The following is a 27578-nucleotide window of genomic DNA, read 5'->3' on the forward strand; positions in this document are numbered from 1 at the left end:
AAGCAATTGCAAATAGGCTTAAACTTAGATTGGCTCTTTCTCTGATCAAAGTACAGGACCTTCATGATAACCCCCAAGAAGGCAAATATAGAAAAGTTTATCTTTTTTTTTTTTTTTGAAAAAAAAAAAGTTTATCTTAGCAAGTAAGTACTGTAGCAGACCCAAGACTGTCGATTTGCTATCTGCTCTCATGAGGCAATAATAAGAAATATAAGCAAAACTATTTCCTGGACCAGAAACAAAATAAAAATAGAATTAAAGTAGGAATACAGATTTTGTGCACTGTTCACACCTATGTATGTTAAATTTGCAAAATGGCAAAATTAGCCCAAATGAAACTTATCTTTGAGGTTGCCAACATTACAAATTTCTAAACTTTGTAAGAATTTGAAATCTTTTAAACGCTCTCTGAAAGTATCTTCCCCATATGGTATTTTTGTAATGTACCATAATTAACTTCTCTAGAGAAGATTTGTCCCAATTAAATTTAAAGTCACAGATTGACAATTGTGGATATCTGATATCTTAGTGAAACTGAAAATAAGATTTTCTCTAGCTTTGCTTACAACCACAGACACTTGTGAATCTCTGACATGAGTTTGGAATAGTGAACATAGGTTTAAGCTAAATATTATAGCCTGGAACATCATTTACAGGTCCAGTAAATAAGATAGAGAAATGACAGGAAATCACAGAAAGTACAACTACTAATATACAACATACACTGTTAAACACTTTGAAAGTGTGTAGTTACTGTTTTAATTTTTCAATAAAAGTCTTAAAATTATTTTCATTTTAAAAGAAAGGCAGCAGAAAAATGAGAACCTTCATTTAATGCATAATGAAAAAGTATATTTTATCTATTTAAAAATTGGCTTTAAATGAAATTTTACATATGAGAAAATTTGAGAACAATCTACAAATATTTAATAATAATAACAAAATTTGATAAAAATAAATTTTGAAACCATGTAATTTAAAAATAAGTTATCTTGTGTATCTAATTAAAGTCACTGTTTGAAAGCATATCACTTTCTAATAACCCAGAAACAAAAGATGGAGTCAGGTGAGTTGTGAATGGGTTAGTACTTGTTTGCATATGTTTCAGAAACAGCAAAGCATGTTTTCTGTTTCAGAAACAGAAAAGCATATTTATACTTGTAGAGTTCTTGGTATGAACAGCCAATCAAAAGGGAAATACCTTTGCATTTTTAAAACAATAACGCAGCCTTATCTTGCTGGATCCTTTCATCCAAATATTGTCATTATATAGGAAATTATTGTACTAAGAAATGCTAGCTATTGTTGACTTATAGAATTTTATTAGTAATATTAACATTAAAATAAACATTCAATTTAACACATGTTCCTATTGTATTTTGCAAAAATTTATTGCAAAAAAAGTCAAGCATGATACAAATGAAGTATGGAACTAAAATTGAGACCTCACTGCAAGGGTATATAGCATGTGAGGAAAGAGTTCTTTAAAATTAATGTCAGGGAATAATGTGAAAACTGAATAATAGTAAAATGTTATGTATTTCATTTTAAATCATTATGAAATCAGATTTTTTACTCGTTAAAGGATGATTTTACTTGGCCAAATAAATGATTAACAAGTTATTCAGTATACTGTCTCAATATCAGTCTTATATACTGTTGTATAAGTTGTTTAGATTGCCATTTAAAAATACTTCTTTGTGGAAAAAATGAGAATTAACTCTGAAGAGAAATATACCGTGTTCACTAACCAGTTTGCGCTTTACATTTTCATATTCCTTTAGATTTCAAGTAAAAGAAGCAAAAAATATTTAAAAGTTTGTCAATAAAGAGTATTTTGTAAAGAATGTTTTCTCCATAGTCCCAAAATTAAATACAACACTCCTTGAAATGACTAAACAAAACTTAGAAATCCAATGAATATGATAAAATGTAAATATTTTTGAGCTATCAGTAATAGAAGATATATTTATTATTGAATATAACTGAACATTTAATTATATTCAGGAAATAGTGTTCTCAATGTCATTTTCCACGTATTTCTGTTGAATCTGTGAATAGATCTAATTTTAGTAGTAAAATAATAGGCAATAAATTGTTCTGCAACTTGCAAGTATATAATTCCTCTTAGGAAATATCTGCACAGCAAGGGGAGGACAGAGTATGAAATAAATTGATAAATCTAGATACTATAATCATAGGAACGTATCTGTTACAAGATTGTGACTAGCAAAATTTTAGTTTTTAGGGAAGAGAAGCATGAGAACTGCAACAAAATATAATAAATATTTGGTAGAGAAGAAAAGAAGCAATTAACCAATGGATAATGGAATAGAGAAATTATTTTGCTTTTGCTTTTGCTTTTAAAGAACGTGTTCTAAGGGTGATATTTTCTCAGTGAAAAAAAATGTTACTATATGTCTTAAAATACGTTATTTATGAACTCATTTGCTTTCCAACAGCTGCTGAGATTCAAAATTTGCCAATTTTGCAAGTCATTTAAATGTTCCATATCATCTGTGAATGAAAAGATGCACTATCAGTTTCCTGACAGATGCAAAACAATCTGCTGTGAGTCTAAAATCAGTTTCATTTTAGGCAGAAAAATTGTTTCTCCTTTTAAATACCCCATGATGGTCTACACTTGCTCTGTCACATTACTTCAACATTGAATTAGTAGACTATTACATATTTTTAAGACTAAAGTATTTAAAATATACTTGAGCTTTGAAGTGTTTACTTTGGTATCTTAGAAGGAACTTTTTATTCTATTGTAAGTAGAAAAATTATATATTCACTTTAATGTGTAGCTCGTTATCATAAGAAAACATGGCATTGAATTGCTTTTTGTAATACTAGGATTGGTTTAGTTGCTTTGTTTCTAATTATTCTCTTCTAATTCTCTGCAAATAATGATTAGGAAGAAATAAAACTGGGAAAGTAGAGGAAAAATGTCTTGCAACCTACTTTTTCTTAAGTCTTCGATCCTTTTCAGCTTGTGTTCCAAGTTTGCCTAACCCCAGAGATTCCTGGACTGCAGCTTCCGTCTCCATGAAGCCTCCTGTGAAGAAAAAATATTCAGATTTAATCATACACATTGAATCAATGTGTAAATTAAATCCTTAAAATCTTATTTGAGCAAATGTTTAATATTGCATCTTTTGAATTGCCTAAATTTGCATACATAATGTACATAACATGGTTACATAAACAAACACAAAGAGAATGAAAAATAAATGAGTAGCTATTGATGCTCCAACCAACTAACTGCTCAATAATGAATGTGAAAAATAATGTGTCATGCATACTGAAAAACTTTTGAATACATAGCAAAGTTCTATTTTTCTACTTTTCTTACAAAAAACAATAAATAGATTTGTAGGGCATGATAATTATTTTTTCAACATGTAAAGTATTAACCATATCTTATACGCAATGAGATAAAGGTAGCTGACTGAATAGAATTCATGTATGTTTTCGTTTCCAAAATGAGAGAATGAAGAAACCTTTGCTGACTTCTAAACATTCTTCATCTACTACTACTAGAATTTTGTTCTGTTCTTCTAGTTAACTCTTAACATCATTCTCTGTAAATCTCAACTCAAGAATTCATATGTTCTGGGAAAGTTTTGTTTTGTTTTCTCAAGTTTACATGCCTGAGAGAAAACTTAAGTATTAAACCTTCCAAGATCTTTTATTTAACAGGTCACAAATTATCTGAATTAATGTCTGTACTATTAGCTTAGAATAAATAGTTAATGTGTATAGCCATCCTATGAAAATCAGAGAAACATTTTATATGCATCATATAACTCACTTTACACTTATTTCTTTTCAGAACTCAAAATTTACAATTGATTTATAATCACCCATTACTATTAAAAAGAGAGGTGTTAATTCTGAGTTCTACTTCTGTTTCAATATTCAGTATATATGGGCAATATGAAGTTAAACTAAATGAAGAAAAATAAGTGAATGAAGTGAATTAAATTAAGTAATGCATACACTGGTAAATAAGACCTATTGCAGAGAATTTTCATGCTCATTGCAGTGGATAATTTCTACTTAACATTTGCAAGACTTGACAAAGTTATATTTCTTGTTTTCTTGTGTACCATAATGAAATAGCATTTTTTTTTTTTTTTTTGCTTTTTTTGAGACAGGGTCTCACTCTGCATTTCATTCTGGCCTTGAGCTCACTTTGTAGCCCAGGCTGGTCTTGAACTCCCAATGATCCTTCTGCCTCAGCCTCCCAAGTGCTGGGATTACAGGCATGAGCTACCACACCCGGCTTGAAATAGCAAATTTTGTTGCTACTGTTTTTCATAATTTATTTTAGCAAACAATTTATAATACTGGATTCAATTAGTTTTGTAACTTTAATATAAGTAAGCTAATTTTGCTGCTAATAATTCTGTTACTGAACTAGATAACTAAAATAATATTTCCTTTAATTGAAACACATTGATTGTTGTCAAGATTTAATTAAGGGATATGGAGTTAGAGAACCAATGTTCACTTTTTTTGCATGTGCAATTAATAGTGAAATATTTATTATGAAAGATTTCACTGCTGCTATTATTAGAAAGCCATTCACTAAAATAGTCGAGGAATAGTTTTAAATGTGAAATTTTCTATTATATATAGTGTTTAAGAGTTTTTCATTTTTTTCACTGTATATTTGCCTTACCATAAACCCATACATTACATAACAATAAAAATATTCTCTTTAAATGGAAATGATTTGCTTAAAAGTTATAAAATTCTCAATCCATCCATACAGTTTCATCAGTGATGAAATAGACCTATTAAGTAAATGATGAAATATTTTCAACTACTAGGTGACAGGATTAGTCATTTTTTAGTTTTCTACACAATAAAAGAAAATTTAAATTGTACTTTAATTATTTCTAAGAACACAACATTTTAATGGAGAAAAATATTTTTTAAACTGAAACCTTCAGAAGCAACAAGGAAAACTGTAGGCATATTTATGAATAAAAAATAGATATTGGAATTTTCTTCTGATAAATAAGACTGTATTAAGAATAAATATATGGAGATTGCTTTGTTGTCAGAGAGTTATTACTCAACTGGGGTTGCGTCTTGCTTGAAAATGCCGAATTGAAAATGGTGCTCAAGTCGCTTGAGAACAGTGCCATGGAGCAGTGGCAAAGTCCCAGCAGGTGCACTTTGTCAGCCCATGTGACACATCTCTGGTTGAGAAAGACAATTTTTTCCTAGAACTGACTCAAATGCCCAGTGAACCTCAGATCCATCTTTCCACACACCTCTTCAACAAACTGCAGAGGAAGAGCCCAGAAAACCAATTTAGAGATTCTTTTACCCTTAGGGTGATGAGAGTAGTCTATCACTTCTGTGTCAGTCATTAGAGGGTTCCCGAGCCACTACTAAGGACTAGTAATGTGGTCAGACAAAATATATGTTCTCAGAATTTGAAAATGCAGCACCAACAATAAACTATTTAATTGATAATTTTGTATTGATCACATGTTGAAATATTTTGTACATAAGTGAATAAACATGATTAAAATTTAATTTCAATTGTCATTTTTACTTTTCTAATGTAGCTACTAGAAGTTTGACAATTACATGTGAAGCTCAGATTTGTGGCTTTTATGAATAGTGTGCAGCATCAAATACCAGTGATTCTTAACTGGAGACAGTGTCAGTTCCCAAGGGAAATGTAAATACTTGCATATGTTATACAGTGTTTGGATACTGCAGTGACTGTGAAGTGCAACTGGCATCTCTTGGGCAGAAGATTATAATTCTAAATATTTTCAGTAAGTAGAGAATTTTGCAGCTTGTCCTTAAATTGGCAAAAGCACTTATGATGAGATACACTGGCTTAGGAAAACTAGAAATTACTCATTCTCCTAGTTAATTCACTAAGAGACCATGCAAAAAAGGCATAATTAATCTGACTTCTTTCATGGCCTGAGAGCAGGCTTAAATGACTTGAGTTCCATGATTTGGTAATTACATAATAAATTGTTTATCAACTTATTGCCCATATTCTGGCTGTGGAAACATAAGTTAGTGATTTTGGTCCTGGTGAAATTCTCTGGTCTATCACTAGGGTATATTTACTTTGTAAAATCTTTGAAAACTAGTAACTGTTTGGCTGGGATTTAGCTCAGCAACACAGCGCCTGCCTGGCAAGCGCAAGGTCATGAGTTTGACCTCTGGTATCAAAAAACAAACAAACAAACAAACAAAAATACTAGTAGTTGATGGAGGTAGAATCACTCCTAAGGTGTGAGGGGACCAGTCAAGCAATTTTTAGAAGCTTCTTTTCTAAATAAACAATTTGAGTAATCCCAAATCAATAGCACAACAATCTAGTGATCCAATCCCATATGGTTCCCTTCCAGCAAGGGAATAGAGAGTGATCCATTTTCCTGACCACACCCTCCTGAATCCAGGATCAGATCACTCACCCAGAATGGCACTAAATAGAAGTTGGTACATCCCTACCCCTTTGGCCATTCGTTCCATAGAATAAAAGGGGTAGAGTGTTAAGAGGAACCCAAGACAGAAGAACCAGAGATCAAGACCTGCATGGTTCAGCTGGATAAGGCATGCTGTCTGGATAGCATTGTCTGGTGTCCCAAGGTATGAAATGGAACCAAGAAATTTTCTAAAGCTTACAGTAACAGACCCACAGAAACTCAAGAGGTAACTTATTTGGAGGTACCACCAGCTTTGGCATTTCCCAAACATCAGAGAGGGGCTTTAACTGTTTCAAAGAAAGTGCTGGAAAGTCTGGGGCTTCCTTAAATCACAGCATTCAAGGACAGATTCCCACATGTTCCAATTTAGGAAGGGCATTAGATGGAGGTATATATTCATTTGGCTTGTAAAAGAAAATGTCTTCACATTGCCTGGATTTTAGATTGCCTTCCAAATAACTTTTCTCATGTTGGTCCTTGAGATACAAGTCTGTAGTATTTTTTTTTTCCTTCAAAAACCCAGAGTGCAAATTCTGTGCCTTTCTATTTCACAGACATCTCTGCTTCTGTATGGGAAGAAAACTCTAAATCTGGAGAAATTAACATAGTAGTTTCATCTTTCTTTTGCTGACCTCTATGTAGCATTCTTCAGCATCCTTCAGTTTAGTATGTATTTAACCATACACAAAACTATAAATTGCTATTTATTTTCATGTGTGTTTGTCTCTTATGTGTCTGGGGCTACTGCTAGAGGAATCTAACTCAAGAAAATACTGCTTTATTCCAAGCAAGACCGTTTCTCCATTTATGTAATATTATTTCTAATGGATACTTGGAGTTTATACATGTTGGTTCCACAACATAAAAAAAAAAATCTAAAACACTGGGTAAAAACCAGTACAGCTACCCAAAGTTGATATGCAGAAAGATAATTGCTGAATAATGCTTCTGTAAAGGAACTGTTTTGGTCCTGATGAAATTATTTTATTCCTTATACTTATTATTGTAGGAAAATGGAGTCCAAAAATGGTAAAATCATAAAAGAAAGAGTTGGATAACATGGAAAGCAAAATAAAACAAAACTCAAGTATATCATTTCTTATATGCATGGAAAGGGCATTTCTAAAACAATATTTAAGGATTAACCCAGTTAAAACAAACATTGATTTAATAATATATATTTTATCTGTAATCGTGAATTCTGCTTTTTAAAAATCAACATTTTTTTGTTTTTACTCTGAATTCACAGTTGTACTGTATTTGGCTGTATTCAATTCATTCCTTTTTTTGAATGTCTATATGTCTTAGATTTCTGTTTCAATTTCTTCCAGACATTTTATTCTATTCACTGGTAATATCAGCTAGCTTGATCATGTGTATTGGGTGCCATTTTCTTTACTGTAATTATTATCAGGTTTTCTGAGGATCTGGGAGAGCTGCTGTTCTCAGGTGTTAAACTGATGAATATGTTAAGGTTACATTGTGCTGATGAGTCCCGCAAAAATTGTAAATGTTTTAATGTGTGTATCTGTTTTCCATTATGTTTCCACTATTTCTGTAAACCAGAAAGCCCCCACTGAGCATGGCACTTGATCTAAATCCTGTCCCTTGTCCTTTTGTATTGTTATTCAACAATGAGAAGACTGACACTTCTTCCACAGAGCACTTCTTCAAATTTTGGAACCTGATAGTCCAGCAAGAGGAATTAACATAATCATTTACCTTTCTACCCCCTCACAGATTTCAGTCCTCCATACCTCCCTCATACTGTCCTCCACTCCAAGGTGACATATGGCTCTAAAAGTGTACTAACCAGAATGGGTATCTTTGGAATACTATCTTGCTATAGCAGGGTAGAATAGAAAAGTTGTATTCTTCTCTCCTAGTACTTACAGCTATTAAACTGGCCTAAATTGATTGATCCTAGTGACTGCTGAGTCAGATGAAACTTATAAATTTCTTTTATTGAAAAATCCTCCCAAGAACTCTACTTTTAGAAGGGAATAATTGTGATTCTCCTTACCTCAGCTTTTTAATATAGACTTTCTTATTGCTAGAAGTCTTGAAGTTGATGTCTTTTCACTTATCAGTGCTATAAGGTAAGGATTATTTAACCAGTTATAAATCCAACCTAATTCTTCCAACAGTCAGACTCACTTTTGAAATTCTGTCTAAGGGAATGTCATGAGTCACAGATTGCTGGCTGCCTTTGCTGATCATTTACTGAGTAACTTTGTCAAGGAAACAAAAGAGCTTAGTCTGACATGGCTATTTTTAGAATAGCTTAATTTTCTGGGCTTCAAAGTAGTCTAATGCCTTCAGATAAAATTAAAAGTCAAACTAGTCAGAATTTCAATTACTTATGCATCAACACTGATATTAGGGCTCAGAACCATTGGTCCTAGTTGTCTTGACAAGACAGATAATTCAGAAGGAAAACTCCTGGACCAGAAACATCCTTCTCTTTTGTTTTATTTTAAATGTAGATATTTTGTATCTTTACATACTATGCATCTTACTAAATCTTCTTTAATGTCCACATCTATGCCCCAGCCACCTTCCCAAAGCTCATGGTTGGTGCATGCATTGTACTTAACAGACTCTCAATCTACGGTTTTCATTCAAAATTGGAATAAATAAATAATTTGCATCTCCTTATTCTTTTCTTTTAACCATCCAAATCTCTTCATCTCATTTGGGCTTTAATGCTTTCTTGTTTATACCTCTTTTATAAGTGAATTATTTCCCTCCAAATAAAATGGAGGAAAAAACGAAAGTATTTTGATAGTTACATTTATTTTTATATTCCATTCTCATAAACTTTCTTTTGTTCAAATATAAAGTTGGATCTTATAATTTCCCTTTCAATGTGGCCTGAATTTGCTATTATAAGTTTATTTTGTTTGATGGAACTTCTAACTTCATATCACTTTCATAAACCTATCATGTTATGTTTGTCTTTCTAACTTTTGTAACAAAATGTTTTAAAATGTTTTTGGTGTAAAAATCCCATTTCAAATATATTGTTTCTTTTTTAAACTCATATGATCATAAACTATGATTATGAACCTATCACCCTTCTCTTAAATTGCTTTGTTTGTATCCAGTCTTCATTGTCCAAGCAAACTTCTGTATTAGGATTGATCTTGTTGTAGAGTTTTGTAGTACAGTGTAGAGTTTTGTAGTAAAGTGTCAAATGTTTGACAGATGAGAAACAATACTCATGACTAACTCACTGCACCTTAAATGTTTACGAGAGAAGAAACATAAGTCAATATCTGGAGAAGATGACACCGTCAACTGATGACTTTTAAAATATAAATTAGAATTGGATATGTTTGACCACTAACGAAAATATCAATTATGCATTGTAGCTAGATGCATAAATCAGTGGTATGGTAGTTCATGATCCTGGGACATGCAAAATGTAAAACAAGATGCAGTTACATTCTAGATTTATTTTTCCAGAAAGATACTAGAGTATCTATTACAACTGTTGTCTTCATGTCCTTCAGTGAGAATATTAAACCTATTTATGCACCTTTCCATTACGGATTTGAGATATAAAAAGCAAATGAAAATTAAGGTGAGAGAAGGAAAAACTAAAGCCATATTCCCAAGAAGGCCAAAAGTTAGTATTGAGTACCAGGAGACTTTTCCTAACTGTGGAATTCAGATAGACTTGGCTCATATATACAGTTCCTTTTTCCTGCATAGTACTTTAAACTTGACTTTGCATGCTTTAATTAGGAAAACAAATGCTCACTGATTTCATTTTAGTCTACACTCCTCTCTGTTACTTTATATTAGCCCATAGCCTGACAACTCTAATAGACATTTCAGTTCTCAAACCTATTGCTGCTCCTGAAATATATGCAAAAACAACTGTCAAATCCTCTATGAAGAATACAATGTATTTTCCAACAGACATGAAAACTTGGAATTTACCATTGTTAGCAGATTTTTTTTCTAGGCTAAGTGATTTGGAAAAAAAAATTGGAAAGATCCTATAATAAATTTTTGGAGTAAAATGATTTCACTTGCTTTTTCTTAGATCTATGCAATTGCTTTTCATTATTTTACTTCATTTGAGTTTTAATGTTTCCATATTTACATTGCTTTTGTTTGCAACATATTTGTACAAATAGACAATGGGCATAATGAATTTGGTTCTACACAGGGTCAATATATATATATTCAGAATTTATATTTTTACCCTAGCCATTCAAATGAATATATAATACAAGTAATGTTTCTTCAAATTTTCCAGAGTAGTTTATCATAAATTCTTCCTTTGTTATTCATCATTTCTGATACAACCAAAGATACACTTCCTTAGTTGTAGGTATATAATTTTCTTCCACCAAATTATATTTTATTTAAATGTAATTGGCAAGTCACACTCAAATTAAATTATATTTTCTTCCCTTATTAATTAAATGTTTCAAGAGTAACACATCTTACAGTATAATTGAGAATTTCAAATTTGCCTTTTACCACATTATTTTTAATGCTATTCTTTCTTAATGTGTATTTCTATTTTTATTGTAGAAAAGAGAACATTGGCAGTGTTTCTAGATCTTTACAATTCTGCCATCAACATATTAAAATTGAAATTACTGGTGATGTTCTTCTGGTGATCCGATGCATGGATCAGCAGCCCTGGGTTACAGTTCCCGTGTCTGAAATTTTAATGGTGTTAGTGTTAGCATCTGCGTATATCTTCCAGAGCAAGTAGTCTTACAATCCTTACCCCTTATCTAAATCTTTCTGTGGGCAGTTTCTATCTGGTACAGATACAGTTTCTCAGAGGCTACCCCATCTGCATCTTTTTCTCATTTCCTCAAATATATTTTCAATAGAAATGTTTTAATCTTGATTTCTCCAGAAGCATTGATTCATCCTCTATATGACCCATGTAAAGGTTGACAGGTACAGGTTTTGTCTTTGTTTTCCTAACATTTGTATTCCAGTTACTACTGTGCTGCTGAGTCTGGATTTGATTATGTTCCCTCTCCATTGTTCTATGAAGTAAAACAAAAATGCTTCAGAGCTCAGAAATCTTCCAAAGTTTACGATGTGATCCAACTTGATTCCAACTTTGGTGGGATTTAGCAGGACACAATTATAATTGATCTCCACTTCATTGGTTCTGATCTAAAGACACATAGGCACTGGAAACAGGAAATAAGCACTAGGTTTCTAGGATCCTTTACATTTTCTGGACTTTACATTATACCTTGGAAATGGGAAAATATTAATGATTTGAGAATTCCTCATCAAATGTAAATATAAAATACAAATAGAAAAATCTAAGAGAAACACAAATTTTAAAAGAATAAATTATAGAATAAACAACTAAACTACTATGAATTACACTGTCATATATTGGAAATGAAAAATAATTTGGTAAAGACTATAATAAATGCCAAAGTATTCCTTAATGTCTGACATCATATATATTTTGTATATATAAATATATATATTTGTATGTTTATTATATATATTTTGTATATAAAGTATAAAATAATCAGTTCCTCTTTCTTTTGTTATGCAAAAATTTAATAGCCTAGCCATCTTCTCAGAAATAAAAATCCTAAGAGGATCCAATGCCACTGCTGTCCTACAAATGGCTTTACATTTTCTCAGAGCTTTTGATACTTTGTAGAGTTCCAGCTCCGGAAGTCAGAAAAGGGTTTCTGAATAACTTTACAGCCATAAATCCACAAGTATAAATACCATATTCAGAAGTTATTTTGGTGGTAAAGTAGGAAAGTAAATCTGGATGTTGAAGGATTACTTGTAAATGATTATTTCTTTATTTGACGAATCCAATGAAATACATAAAAATTTATATCATTCCACTTACCATTGGAAGTAGAAGTTCAATCTTTTTCCAATAATTTATTTCTAAAAGTAAATATATAAGAAAATTTCCCTCTTAAAAGAGTCAATTGTGTATAATTGGATCCTTACATATTCAGAAATACCATCAATATCACATTATTTTCACTTTAGACATTATACATATACATGTTTATGTATGTATGCTTATAAATATATTATAAAGTTATTTTAGGGGTATTTCAAATTTGCTGATGCATATTTTAATTCAGTCATTGGCAATAGCTCATTCTAGTGCAATCCCTTCTGTGAGAAGGGAGCCTCATTTCATGGAGTTCATTAAGGGGAAAATTTGATGACTTTAGTCAAAGAAATTCTATTCTTTACACTTTAAGTACTGCTTATAATAAAACTTTATTTTGACTTTAGAAAGTTCTATTGGATTGTTTAAGCGTCTCATATTTTTCAGATTTTGCTTTTAAATTCACACATCAGTTTTTTTTTTTTTTTTTTTTCCTTGCCTTTTTCCCTTTTATCGGTACCGGGGATCAAACTCACGACTACCTGCTTCCAAGGCAGGCGCTTATGCCGCTGAGCTAAATCTCCAGCCCCCCACGTAACAGTTTTAATACACAGCCATGTCTTAGGTGGCAGTGACCTCAGTTAGGCTGATTTTGAAGCACTAGCATCAGGATGAGTATCTCACTTCTGCAAAAACATTAAGACATTGTTCACTCACCAATAAAATAAAGATGACAGTAACTGGACTTGTCTCACAGGGTTGTTGTTTCTGTCACAATAATTAGTGTGAAAATAATTGTAGCTATTCTTATCAACAGAAAAATAAAATGAAGGTATAATATTTTACTGTAATTTTTATTAAGTATTATTCAACTTAATTGGATTCATCAAATTGTTTAAATTAAGAAGTTCGTATGATAAGAGAGCAGATATGAAATGAAATGAATTGAAATGAAATGATGAAATGACACAGACATGCAGAAGTGAGAAATATAATGTGTATACTTACGCAGCTGTCCAAGCCGAGCTTTCTCTTTTTTACCAAACAAGCGTCCTATTGAAGACTTGATTCCTTTCTTCTTGGGGGCTTTGTGAAGAGAATCTTGGCTGCTATTGGCACTTCCAAGCCCTAGGCTTTCTGGTTCAAGAGAGGCAGATAAACTACTGCAAAACACAAAGGAGACAAACCGCTTGTTTGGATGTAACATCCACGAGACCCACAACACTTATTTCCTTTATAAATGTATAATAGGAGGAACAAGAAGGTTTTCTCTCTTTATTTTTATGTTTCCTTTTAAGTAATTGAAATGTTTCTTCAGCCTCAGCATCCTGATTCTACATCTCCCAATTTTCAGTTCTTTCCAGTTTCATTTTTTTGTGGTTGTTGCAAATGGGTATTTCCCCTTCGTCTGGTCAAAATAACCAATGAATTTTGGCTAGATTAATAACTCCATATTAGATGTCCTTTTATTATTTAGGCCTTAGCTCTTTCCTGTTTTATTTTTAAAACTCTGTTTATTTTTTTATTAATATGTACATGTTTTTGGTACATCATGATTACACTCTTTGTGTGAATTGGCACATAAACATCACATCTTAATTCCTTTTGCACAACTTTCCCTTCTCCTTCCTTCCTCTCTCCTCCCTCCATCTCTAGATCCCTTTCCATCTGAGAAAGCTCTGTCTCCTTACTTTGTAGTACCATCTTTTGTTTTGTATTTTATTTATATTTAGGGTTTCTAATATAAAAGAAACCATGCAAATTTAAACTCACAAGTCTGATTTATTTCACTTAACATTATGATCTTAAGGTGCACTCATTTCCCTGCAAATGACTCAAATTTATCCTTTTTAGTTACAACTATGTAAGTACCCTATTGTCTTTATCCATTCATCTCCTAATAGGCGTAATAGATGGGCCAAATGGAATTTCTAGTTATAGTTTTTAAAGAAATCTCTACACTGATTTGCATAGTGGTTACTAGTTTACATTTTTCAGCACCAAGGAAAAAGAGTTCTTTTTCCCATTATTTATTTCTAAGAGTTTATCTTTCTAACCTTTAACATAATAATCTATGGTAATCAGCTAATTATAAAATTGAAGTTGCTATTCAAATATATAATTTTATATAATTTTTCTCTACTCTCTGTCTGTCTCTCTCTCTCTCTCTGGTTCCCTAGTGATCACTTTATATTTTTAAAGTATTCCTTCAGATACATGATCAGTTGAGGTAACATACTCCCTAGTGATCACAATATATTTTTTCTTATATTTTTCAAGTGTTCTTTCAGATACATGATCAATTGAGGTAACATCCAAGTGGCTGGTCTAGATACAATTTTTGGATATATTTGTAAATTTTGCAATATATTTGACGTTATTAATAAAAGGCATTTAATATATATTGTTACACATTTTTACAGTTGTAAATTTGGTAATATACTATTATATTAATAATACATTATAATATATTTATTTTTATATCCTAATTAAAGTTCATGTTCTCTAAACCCAAATCTTTTCAAATGTTATAATTCATTTTTTTCTTGGAGAATAAAAGAAAAACATATATGAATCTTTTTCCAAATAAAAAATGAAAGTTAATTTTTAAAATTCTAATATAGAGAAAGTCATACTTTCAAAAAATGTAAAATATACTTAGACACTAGGTTCTTATAGAAGTCATTGATTATTAATTTATTATGTTTGTACCCAGAAAGGTAGCAATGCACGACTGTAAAAAGACATGTATTTAAGAAGTAAACTACAGGCTATGATTTATGTTGATTGTTACAGAAACCCATTTGCAACTTTGTAGACGTGTGGAGAAGGCAAAAGAAGAGTCACCTTGACGGATATTATATCTCATTTTCTAAAGTTCTTTCCCTTTAACCTTTTGATCAGTGTACTGTTTTAAGAACCTTTAGTTTGGGGAAATACTATCACAAGTAGCCAGCAGCACAGAACGTATATAAAGGGCCATTTACTTATTAGTATAATGGAGGGACAGGCATGAGCTTTTCAGACCTTAATTATTCCTAAACTATCATTCAAATCTGTAGCCTGGTCTGAGACTTTCTCTAGTTCTTTGATATTATTCCTAAATTCTTAACATAGACCATCCTCATTTGACTATTGAATGTCTGTTAAAAATAATCTATTCTTATAGACTATTTTTATATGCTGGCTACAAAAACCACGTAGACCATTCATTTCAAAACTGAAAATTTTTATCTTGAAATAGAATCTTGGTTATTTCATAAAAGATATTAGGAAGAAGGAGCAGGACAACACCTTGATGGAAAGTTATGAGTCAAATTTAATTTCGTAGACATTTAACGGAGTCTACTTGACAACACTGAAAGGAAGTTTTAGCAGGGATCCTCGGACATGCTCAGTGCTCATATGGCCTCTTACCTTCTGGCGTCGTTGTGGTAGGAAGAAGGCAGGGTGTGGGTCATCCTGATGGCTCTGGGTGTCGGGGGAGGAGAAGTTTCACATTTAATTGTTGCTTTATCCTCCCGACCATCTTCTTCTACCACCGCAATCTAGAAGCAAATAGAATATATTCAAATGAACTATTTCTAAATTTCAACTAAAATTGATGCAAATGAATCTGTAAGGCAAGGCTGTATGAGTAATTCTAACACAAAGATAGAGAACATGCATGCATTTATTCTATTGAAGAGTATGATTTTTCACAGCAATTTAACAGAGAAGACATTAGAATTAAGAATTCATAGACACACTACTTAAAATATTGTGCAAGAGTTATACCATAAATCAATTAGTAGCAACTGTGAAAAACTATTCTGAAATCCTTATCACTTTATCAGAAAGTGTACGTTTTATGCAAAGGCATTGAACAAATATTTGAGCACATTTGTAAATCTAGTAATGAAAAAAAGAGTATTGTATGTAGTTTCGCTTAACAAAGACACCTTTTAAATGAAGATTCTTAAAATAAGAATAGTTGGAAAAATATAATTTAATTGAATAAAGTAATTTAAATTAGACAACCTAATGGAATGTACTTCAAGAATATTTTAAAAAGTAACAATTTATAAAGAACCTTTAAATTTCAGAATATTAGAAGATTGGAACATAATTCTTGAAAATATTTTCATTTCACTCCTAGAGATGGGCAAATTGAAAAAAAGATACCAAAAGCCAGAAGGAGGTACGATCAAATGTTAAAGTACAATTTGAATAAAATCTAGAACCTAGCATAACTCAGTACACCACCAACATTGTGAAATAATACAGAATTCTAACAAAAAAGAACTTTCTAAGAATTATATTCATCATGGAGAAATACTTTGCATCTTAATGGTATCATTTTATATTACAGCATATAAAGAGGAATCAGGATACAGAAAATAGAGGGAAAAGATTTCTGTTTCTGGAAGTTCTGATGCACGAATTTTCTGAATGTGTTTGATGCAACAATGTAAAGTTTGCATTCTAAAGGAAAGTCTCATTGTTTCTATGTAAAGCTATTATACATTAATGTGCTTTGTATGATGGGTGAATTATGCATTGAGAAATTTAAGAATTTGCCCGTCAGCTCTTGTGTCGCCCATGCCTAGATTGCTACTGCAATTTAGAGGGCCGTCTTAGTGAGAGTGCTTTCCTCCATTCAACTACTATAGGAAAATCATCACAAATTTTTTAAGGAACTATTTCAGGATAACTCCAATGTGATAGAAGATCCTTTTAAATTCCATATTCATCTAAATGGAAACATGTTTCAGAACTCATCCTAACATGAATTAGTATTTTCTAGATTAGATTCTGTGCTTAACCAGGATTCTTTTCTATGATTATTCCCCCTAGTCACAACCACTTCTGCTTTTAAAATTAAGCTCCTATCAGCTTATAAAATATCTTTTGCTTCCCTTCTTGTTAACTGAACTATATCCTTTCCAGTCTCAACTTTAAAGACTTAAGATACAACCATTCCTCTGAATAGCACGAAAGCTCACAGTATAGAAACAAAGTACAGAATAAAAGCTTTGGAACTGGGGACTAAAATGAAAATAATACAGTTACCTTAATATATTCTTTTCAGGTGTAAATGAAATCACGTACACAACTTCTTCCCCTGATATACAGGGATTTTCTGCTTGTATTCAGTTTTTTAAGACCTTTCTTTCTTGTTGCCACCTTACTCTTCAAATACCTCTGAAGCTGTTTCTGAACGAGACTTTATATCCTTTATATTTTATACTAGCTCAACTTCTTGTATACCATGTATCCACATTTTTCTCTAACTTTGTACATTTTTGTGAGTCCTTTATGTCTATAGCGATTGCCAAAGATTAATAAGGTTAATATGATGATAAAATTATGATTGAGAATTAAGTGGTAGTGTCAAACGGATTCTATAGGAAGATGAATGATAACACAGGAAAAGAAATGGAAAATTCCATCAGTCTAAACCATAGAAACATAATATAGGTTCCCTCAATCATCTAATAATATTAAAAATTCTCTAGTTTCATAAGTTTGCCAGCATAAACTGACTATCACATGCTGAAATAGCTAAAAATGGATTTTTGCATTAGATGTAGGTAGAATCTTTGAACTCTTCCACATCTGATATCCTGTGGTTGTTCTCATCTTCCTAGTAATTTATTATTCTTTGATTCACTATAGAGTCCACTATATTTGCTGTATGCCATATTTATTAACTTGATTTTATTTCCAATAGGAAATGTTTGTTTTTTACTTTACTCTCCTGTTTTTGGTGTTTGTAAGAGCAGTCCTGTTGACCCTGGTGCTAGGAACCTGTGTGACTAATAAACTAGCGTCTTTTCTTAGCAATCGTCTCTTGATCTTTTGGACTCACCATATATGAATCATAACAAAACCAGCATTTTAAAACAACCAGCTATGCTCTCGTATTGATATTAAAAATATCTAATTTTGCCACCAATATTTCATATTGTTGATAAATCAAGATACTTAGTCCTCATAATCTCATCATTGTCCCAGAAAGCATAAACAATTTTATTTTTGATGTTTTTTTCTCTTGCAATAATATTTAAATGATGTGATACTTTTAACACTTCATTTTATCCTAATAAAAATTAACATAACGGTAATATTATTTTAAAGCTATGCTACAAATTAACTTAGTAGTAATATTTTAAAACTTCTACAGAAAAAGAAAATGTTCAAGTAGTAATCATGCAAAAATCACAGTACCTTTCTCCGATGTTTCCTTAGATCACTTGGCTGTGAATGGCAGCAATAAAAGCAACATGAAACAGAACTAATTAATGATTACCATTTAGTATCTATAATTAGGTCATCAATTTTTTTTGTTTCATTCTTTCCTAAATAAATGCCTTTTAGTCTTTATAAAAACATTCTTCCTGGTAGTTATTTCAGAAAAGAACCTCTCAGAAGAGAAGCATTGGGAATGAGTTGCCAGATTGAGGCTGTGTCTACACACATTTTATATTGGACAGAGACTTTGCAGAATATAAAACACACAGTGAGTTTACCCCGAGTAAGCCACCAAAAATAAACATGAGGCCCTCTTCCCAAGAAAATAGACACAAAAATCAAGATTCAAGGTACAGACTGAGAGTTTATAAACTCTCCCTTTATCTCCATTCTTGGAGAGCTTTGGAACGTCTTTGGACGAGCATGCTGTTCTGAGACATCTCAAGCCTCTTGACATCCTGACCTCACTCCTTCGCCAAAAGTTTCTCCCGAGAGTGAAAAAGAATGCCTTTTTATAGACTGTCATTTTTTATTATTTCAGATGAACTTAACAAAGTGAATACTCAATATCTTTGTTAATTTTTCTTGTATAAATAAAAAATTTTATTAAGCTATTCTATTATACTTTGTATAATTTTGTTAGTGATATGCTGTTTTTAGAACACAGTATTCTAACTAGATATTGTTTGCATGTTAGTTATGTCTATGGATTTGTGGTGAGGTAAATGCTGAAAATAAACACAAGTGCACATTTTTAATAGGACTAATAATGTTTGTGAGGTGTTTTCACAATACAGCAATTAATAGAATGTCATTTTATTCATTAATTTTCTGTTCACCAAATTTCAAATGTCCTCCAACATTTTCTACTAGTAAAGAAAAATCTACATTATAGATTTTATTATAATGTAATATTATAAAAGCAATGAGTGTGATGACAAGATTTTATTAGGTGGTAAGAATTTACTGCATTTCGTTTCTTGATTTTCTGATTTAAATATTGAACACATAAGTGTTGCTTTACCCTTCAGGAAATGCACTGAGTCCTTTTCAGTGCTCTAAGTGTAGTGAGATAACATTGATTTGCCATTGATTTATTTGTGACTACCCTAGCAAGAAATTTTGTGGAAACCCTTGAATTTTTTCATATGTACAAAAAATAAAATCATATCTGAATGATTATAAATATATTGTTCTATAATTATAAAAATTATACCACAAAAGTTATGATGCTAATATTTTAAAAAATATTTAAAATAGAAAATATAAGCAAATAATAGGAGTACAGAAGTCACCAAAATACACCTGCCTTAAATGCTGTCGGAATTGTGCTCTGTGGCCCAAAATCCTTGTAGTAGTTTTGGAAATAAATTGGTCACTAATATTAAAAAGAACATATGACAGAAACTAAACCAGAGATGATAATACTTTATTTACTAAAGTTAAAGTGATATTTTCTGGATTCCCCAAACAACAGGACACAACGTGGCTCTATATATCTGCTTACTATTAATATATGGACTAAAATTTGTGCTATATATTAAGGTTGCTTCCAAGTAGTTGATCACTATTTTGATTAATAACTGTTCCATTTTAAAAATGTTTATGCATCAAGTCTGTTAATGGGTGTAGAATGGAAGATGCAAAAGCTAAATGAGGTAAATTTTTTTCAATCTTTTCCTTCACATAGATCTTATTACTTGAAAATCCTAGAAAGCAAAGTTTGACTGTGAAAAATATTACTGCACCATATAAATAGTTTTAATTCTCAACTGTGAAATTAAAGAAAATGATAGCTAAACTATATAAAAATTTTTGTGAAGATGAGCTAAAATATTTAAAAACAAAATAAAATTGCTGATTAGTTTTTCCCTATGGTGAAAAAAAGTATATGTACATCCCATATACACATATTCTAAGAAAATTAGACTACATATTATTTTAAAATAGTTAACAATGGCAGTGAATTAAACTTTATTCCAACATATGTGTCCACATATACATGTATATAAGCATACATACATAGATATTAATGGGCAGTGTGTCCTTTGGTAACTTTACAGCTTTCTGAACACATTATATATAGAATATCTCATATCTTTGTGTGGTGTTGTTAACTTTCATCCATCTACTATACCTGTGCTAGAGTGTGCAGTGTCTACTTCCAAGATGTTTTATTTTTAAGTGCAATTCTTCTGTTTAAATAATACAGTTTTAACTGTCATTTTAAAAACATACAAGTCTATTGCCATAAGCAGTTCCAAGTTTTTTAATATTTACCATTGCTATCATTTTAATATATTTTCAGGTAATGACAGAAAAAAAAGCAAAAACAGTACATGTTTTGGGTTAAGCAAATTTTGAAGAAGATTCCAGTTAAATTCATCATGTAGAACATGTGCAATTTACTCATACTCAAAGCCTCAGCTATCTGTGTTCTCTGTTGACATAAAGCTTTCTGACTTTGGTGTTGTCATGAGAATTAAATAACTATGTGTCACAGCATGCAGTAGTCCTCTGAACCATGTCCCCAGAAGCATTCTTACATTGCTTTTAAAAAATATAAGCATTTGCTGCTTTCATTTTCTCTCAGTTGATTTCAGAAGACTTCCTAATATAGGTTTCCAAGTTTTAATTTAAAATACAAATATAAATGAGGAAAAATTGAAGAATATATGTGAAAATACTGACATGAAATCTAAAAATATTGAGAAATTAGTGCTGTTGTTTCTCTATATCTTAGGAAAATCAGACATTGCAGTGTCATAGCTAAGTGTACTGAAGCAATCATAATATAAAATGTTTGCTCTTATTATAGAAAAAGACACCAGTCCAACTTTATTAAATAATCCACCATTAAAAATGTGCTTAATTTTTTAAATCATTCAAATGTGTGATACATACGTCCCTGCCAATCCATTCACTTAGTATTTGATTGTGAGAAAATTAACTGTGTGGTCTATCTTTTCCTCATTTGATAATGGATTAATAATTGTGCCTACCACACAGGGTTGTTGTGGGGGAAAATAGTAAACAATCAAAAAGCACAAGAAAGTCTTCATACTGGAATTATCAGTAAATAAATTTTAGCTAATTCTCCCTTCCTTTCTTCCTTTTTTTCCTCCTTCCCGCTTTGCCCTCTTCCCCTCGTTTCCTTCCTTTGTTTATTTTTGCTGCTGGGGAGCGTGATGAACCCCAAAGGGGGACCATTTTCTCTGCACGCCTCAGCATACCAGCGTCATAACTCCCATTCGATCCATTTCCCTGGCAGGGCTTCGCGGGGTGAGCTTTGGCGTCGAGTGTCCACTGGGGGGCGATGAGCTGGCCAGCGAGGAGGCCGTGACAGAGGCAGTGATGGAGGTGCCTGGGTGGACCCTCGCCAAATTCAGGCCTTCCAAGCTCACGCTAGCCACTCTGTTCTCAATTTCTTCAGCACGCAATTCCGTAGATTCTTTTTCTTCTTGAATTAGCCTAAAATAGTTTAATTCTCAATCATTGTTTGAAACTGTAATAGAATTCACATAAATCAACTAAAAAGTGCTCTGTGAATATTTTATATTAAATGCAATGTTTGCATCTCTTTGTTTTTTTCTCTGGACAGTGCAACTACAGTATCGATAAATTCCAGAGACTTCCTGGCTGATTATTTTTTCAAACATAGGTATTTCCTGCTCACTTTCATATCTACTATGAAATAATTCTTAAAACACATTATCCACATATTCATCCGTTCTAGAATAAAAAAAATACGGAGACTCACTAGGCTTGTACCAGAATGGGGTTTTATTTTGAAGTATCAAGGTGGATAAATTGAACGGCAAGTTTTACACACTAGTGAGTACAACTGACCATCCACAAACATTCGAATGAGCAGTCAGTAGTATCCATGCAATATATTTCTGAGAGTTTAATCTATTATTAAGAATTGCACTAGTGCTGGGGATATAACTCAGCGACCTAGTGCTTGCCTGGCAAGCAGGAGGTCCCGAGTTTTATTTCCGGTATGTACATAAAAAAATTGTAGTAGTATTAATTTATCCCACTTTTTGCAAGCATTAACTTTGCTGTGTTCTCTTCTCTTTTTATTAGTAGTCTTGATGGAAAAGAGCATCCCAGCTTGATGTTACCACAAGCTCCTCCATGGGCTGGATGGGCCCCACTCACTCATATAACCAAACACCGGACGTGGCTGTGGGGTGTTTGGAGAAGAAACATTTAAGAGATTAAATTAAATGAGGCCATAAAAGTAAAAATTTTAAAAGTCTGAAATAATTAATTTTTTCTCTCTCTTTCCCTCTGTCTGCTTCTCTTCAGGACCAAGAAGAGACAATTCACTGGAGATCACATCCTTCCAGATCCTTGGTATTAGACTATGCAGTCTACCAAAAAGTACAAAAGGAGATCTCTTTTTGTGCAAGACACTCAGCCTATGGTATTTTGTAATGGCAGTGAAGCAGACTAAAGATAGGGTCCTTTGGTAATGAATGGAAAGAATTCATGTTTTTAAAAAGCTCCTTTGCGTTGCTCCAAGAAATATATTATCCCTGATATAATGGATTAAAATTTATAAAAAGTAGGCAGGAGGATAGCAAGTTCAAGCTCATCCTGAGATACCGTATACAAAAGATACCGTATGAGTGTGAGTGGAGGTAAATTCACTGAAGCCCAAACCTCTACCAAAAAAATGACTATACCTACATACTTTCCTAGGGATAAACAATAATGACTGATACTCTAAATAGGCATTGGTCACCTGGGTGGGGGCCCAGGAAGAGTCCCTGACTCATGCTTTCTAAGCAAGGTTCTTGTTCTTTCCACACATACCTGCCACTTAACTGCCATCTGCATTGAATCACTATTACCCAAACTAAAATACCTAAGCTACTATTCTTGTAATCTTTTTTTCCCCTACCAAGGATCCAGCTCATCACCTTGCACTTGCAACACAGACATTGTGTTATTCCTCTGAGCTATATCCCTAGCTAGTAATCGTACTACTTGATGATCCCAGTTGTGTCCCATTTTAAACTCACCTTGTGATTTTGCTCTATATACCTTCCCCTGACAAGTGGGGTCTTCTGTCTCTCTTAGACAGAAATTTTCTTTCCCCAATAAATAGTTCCTGCTCTTAACCTCCATTTTCCCTTACAATGCATTCTTTGTTTCTGGAGTACATGAACTTGGAATGTCAGACATCTAGTAGGTTGTAGTTATATTTTGCTTATATTGTTTGTATAAATTGGAGGTCCTATGTCATCTCTGTATCACTGGGACTCCTGTCAATACACACATTCAGAATCATGGACTTTGGGTGAAGTCTGACTTTCGTCAGTGCCTCTGATCACATTAATCACATTTTTAGCATCAAGGTTTCCTAATCACTTGAAATCACCAGCACTAATTAAACTCACCTTATTTCTTTGTTTATAGCATCCAACTGTTCCTGAAGCATCATAGCTAGGGTCTGGGCATCAGAATGACCACTTGGAGAGAGAAGATCCATTGAGCTAAAAATTGTTTCTCTGTCATCATCATCAATATCAGACATTTCAGTGTCACTTTCAAAGTGATGAGTACTTAGGACACCAATTTGTTGAGTTCTGTTCCACTCATGATCTCCAAGTGATTTCACCTGTATGATAAATAACAAATGTAGGTTATCTATCATATTGTTAATTTTTAAAGCACAAATCTGAAAAATAACAATAGCAGCAGCCATAAAAAAGCATTCATAAATTTATAGATGACCTAGCAAAAGCAGAAACAATTACTAACATTTTAATTTGTTTATTCAGTAAAATAATTCCTTGGTGTATGAATTAATAGGAGGTATTAATTGTTAGCATAAATATCAACATTTAAATAGGACTACAGATTATATTTCCATATGATTTATACTTTAGTCATTATAAAGATTATTTCAAAGAATGTATATGTGCAACAGTTTTATTTGTAGAAATAGCAATCTCCATTTACTTGTATTCAAGCATCTGCAATTCTTACATTAATCTTATCTACATTTTTGTTATTAAATTCTGAGACCACAAATAGTATAACAAATGACTTAGGAATCATTCCCTCAAAACTCATATAAGTTCTAACAAAATATTATACAATGTTTTAATTTCACCTCTGCTGCACTTGAATATCTCATTGATTTTTATACTCAAGTTATATTAATTTGTGTGGATTATATTTTTGTAAGTAACACAATAAATTATCTATTTAAAAGAGAGTCTTGAAAACCAGTGAGTTAGTGTTTTTCAAACTGTGGTCTGAAGGTGTAAGAATATTGTGCATAAGGAATAGGTTCTGGAGTTTTCTTTGTTTTAAAAAGTTAGTTATCATTATTTTGATTATGGAAAAGAAATTATATTTCCAAGAATTAATTTAGGAACTGAGGAAATAAATTAGCATTTGTTGAAAGCTGGTTTTTGTACTAAGGATCACTATTTTGTTATGTAATGAGAAAAAACTCAGATGAACTTAATATAATACTCACTTGTTTATTTATTAATGCACTGAACAGATATTGAAAGCCTAGTACGATGGATTAATTTATATGTGACATATTGGTGCCAGGTAAAAACCAAGATGTTAACATCATGTACACGTGTAAGGAAAAATACAGAGTATTTCGGAAACATGAAAATAGCTAGGGGGAGCAAATTATACTTAGGACACAAAGGAATAGCATTACCTCTCTATAAAATACAATTATATTCCCACTCTAATACTATACTATGAAATTGAAGTTACTAACTGAATGAAAGACCAATACTATAATCCATAAATATAAAATCATTATCAGTCCATTGTGTATTCTATGTACACTTTCTTCAAAGTATTTTTAAAATAGTAAGTTTCATTAAAATACTTAATTTGAATTAATGATATGAATGTCATTCCTTAAGAGGCAAAACAAACCCAAAATTCTTTTGTCTCACAGAATAGCCTAAGGCTCAAGCCATAAGATTTGAAACCACACAAGCATAAGCACAAATTTCTGTTTCATCAGTTTTCTGGCTGTGTAATGTCAAATGCTTTATCTTTCTGAGCCTCGATCTTTTTCCATGTGAAATTATTATAAAAATAGTACTTACTTCATCATATCAAGCATGCAAATATATGGAATATGCTAGTCTTAACTTCTAGAACATGACAGAGTGTTGAAGTTTCTATCTAGATTCCTCCCAAAGCCTCATGTACTCATAGGTGGGGCTTCTGAGAGGTGGCTGGATCATGGGTGTGTAGCACCTGGATTAGTCCACCGACTGGTTTAGAGTAGTTCTCGGTGAGATGATGGGAGGCCACCATGAGTGTGAGCGGCACCAACCCATGCAATAAAAAGAGAAAGGAAGGTGTGCTGTGGGCTGCTTTCTCCCTGCCATGTGATGGACTATACGTCCTCTGCCATGCACTCTCGCTTGGAGCCAGCTGACTATGGACTGAAACGAATGCAAACTGTGAGCCAAAATAAACCTTTCTTCTTCTAACTTCTGGGTGTTGGATATTTTGTTCCAACAATGAGGAAGTAACTAACATATAGGCTTTGTGTAGTTATCATTTAAAAATATGCCATATTCCATGCTTGAAAATGATAAAAGCATTAGCACTTTTACAAATTTGCCATGTTAAAGTTTTATACAGAATGAAATTAAAGTAAGTAAAATTATCACAGTTGAAATAACATGCTTTACCTTTGGTTCGTCTCTTCTCACACCCATGCGGCCTCTCCTTGGTCTTCTTATCACTTTAGTTGTCCTGTAATCAGACTGGCTGTCCACTAAGGATCCAACTGAGTATCTCAACTCAGTTGAAGTGTCTAGATGAGTTCTGGAATACAGGAAAATATTAAATATATCTACCCTCAAAAATTAAACTTGCCAACATGGTCTTCTACTCCTTAATGGACAATAAGGGAGAAACCCTCAAGGAAATAATATCAAGAAAGAAAATGAGTGAGTTGTGATGCTTATTATGTTCTTTTCTGAAACTTATAGTACATTAGAAGTTCACTCTCAGATTCATTGCTGAAAATCTAGTGCATTTTCTCCTCTTGGCATATACTGTAATCTTTCTGTTTATAAGCATTTTGAAGCATACAGGACAATGTTAAATGTCTGGATGGATAAACAAGAGCCACTGCATTAAATTCAGGCAATTGTATTTAGTTTGTATTCATCAACGGCTGTCTCGATATTTCCTATTTATTATACTTTTTTTAAATGTTTCCCTTAGCTGGAAAGTGCATAAATTTTGGGGTCCCAAAACTTTACCAACTTAAAATTTTGAAATCCTTTACCACATTTTTATATTAGAATGTTATTTTGCCATTCAAAGAAACAACAACATACCTAAAATTGGATTCTTATAAAGTTAACAATCTGGTATTCAAAATAAAATAGTACACGTACACAGGAACCATACTTTTAGCTTTTGTTAAGCTATTGTTATAAAAATGATGAAAAATCTTTTGGTAAGCACGTTTGATTCTACAATTTGCTTTGAGATGAAATAGTTGGAAAATCTCTATTGGAAAATATCGTCACACTGGTTTTCAACAAACATGATAATAAGGCATTCTATAATCAAAGTATAGAATAGGCCTCTTCAGGCACATTATTTTTGTATGGATTCACATCAAATTCAGTCGATTGCTACAGTAATGATGATGGTAATAACAGTAAGTTCATGCTTCCTCTAAAATGAAATAACAGATCCATCACAGTAGAAAACATACTTGAAGCTGTGTTTTCCATCGAACACGGGGTCCTGCTGATTGGCTGTACTCTACACTCTGTCCTTTTGTTCTCTTTATGATAAAAACAAGCATAGCTGAATATTTGCCAAGTTTTTTTTTAAAGATTAAGAAAAGTCTGAATGTTTGCAATGGTGGGAGACACTTAGCTGATTTTAGACCTTATTTTGTGTGTGGATAATTAGTGAAAATGGACTGAAAAATTGTCAAAGAGATGGCAGTTACTATTTTTACAACAATA

At 32.2% G+C, this 27578-nt stretch overlaps 1 protein-coding gene across 12 annotated transcripts in view; it reads right to left on the bottom strand.

Annotated features, from left to right (window-relative positions):
• Positions 1-27578, bottom strand: part of Ppfia2 (PTPRF interacting protein alpha 2) — a 435633-nt gene that overhangs the window by 56337 nt on the left and 351718 nt on the right. For all 12 annotated transcript variants that reach the window (XM_063255205.1, XM_063255210.1, XM_063255209.1 and 9 more), the window contains 7 exons: positions 26277-26412; positions 23988-24208; positions 21810-22047; positions 18553-18582; positions 15760-15890; positions 13351-13505; positions 2968-3061 (listed from right to left, as the gene is read on the bottom strand). In XM_063255205.1, coding sequence (XP_063111275.1) covers positions 2968-3061; positions 13351-13505; positions 15760-15890; positions 18553-18582; positions 21810-22047; positions 23988-24208; positions 26277-26412 — 1005 coding nt within the window. The remainder of the gene's footprint in view (positions 1-2967; positions 3062-13350; positions 13506-15759; positions 15891-18552; positions 18583-21809; positions 22048-23987; positions 24209-26276; positions 26413-27578) is intronic.

The sequence above is a fragment of the Cavia porcellus genome, unplaced genomic scaffold, assembly GCF_034190915.1.
Source record: "Cavia porcellus strain 051 isolate PalLab524CR breed Dunkin Hartley unplaced genomic scaffold, mCavPor4.1 scaffold_8, whole genome shotgun sequence".
In the NCBI taxonomy this organism is placed as follows: domain Eukaryota; kingdom Metazoa; phylum Chordata; class Mammalia; order Rodentia; family Caviidae; genus Cavia; species Cavia porcellus.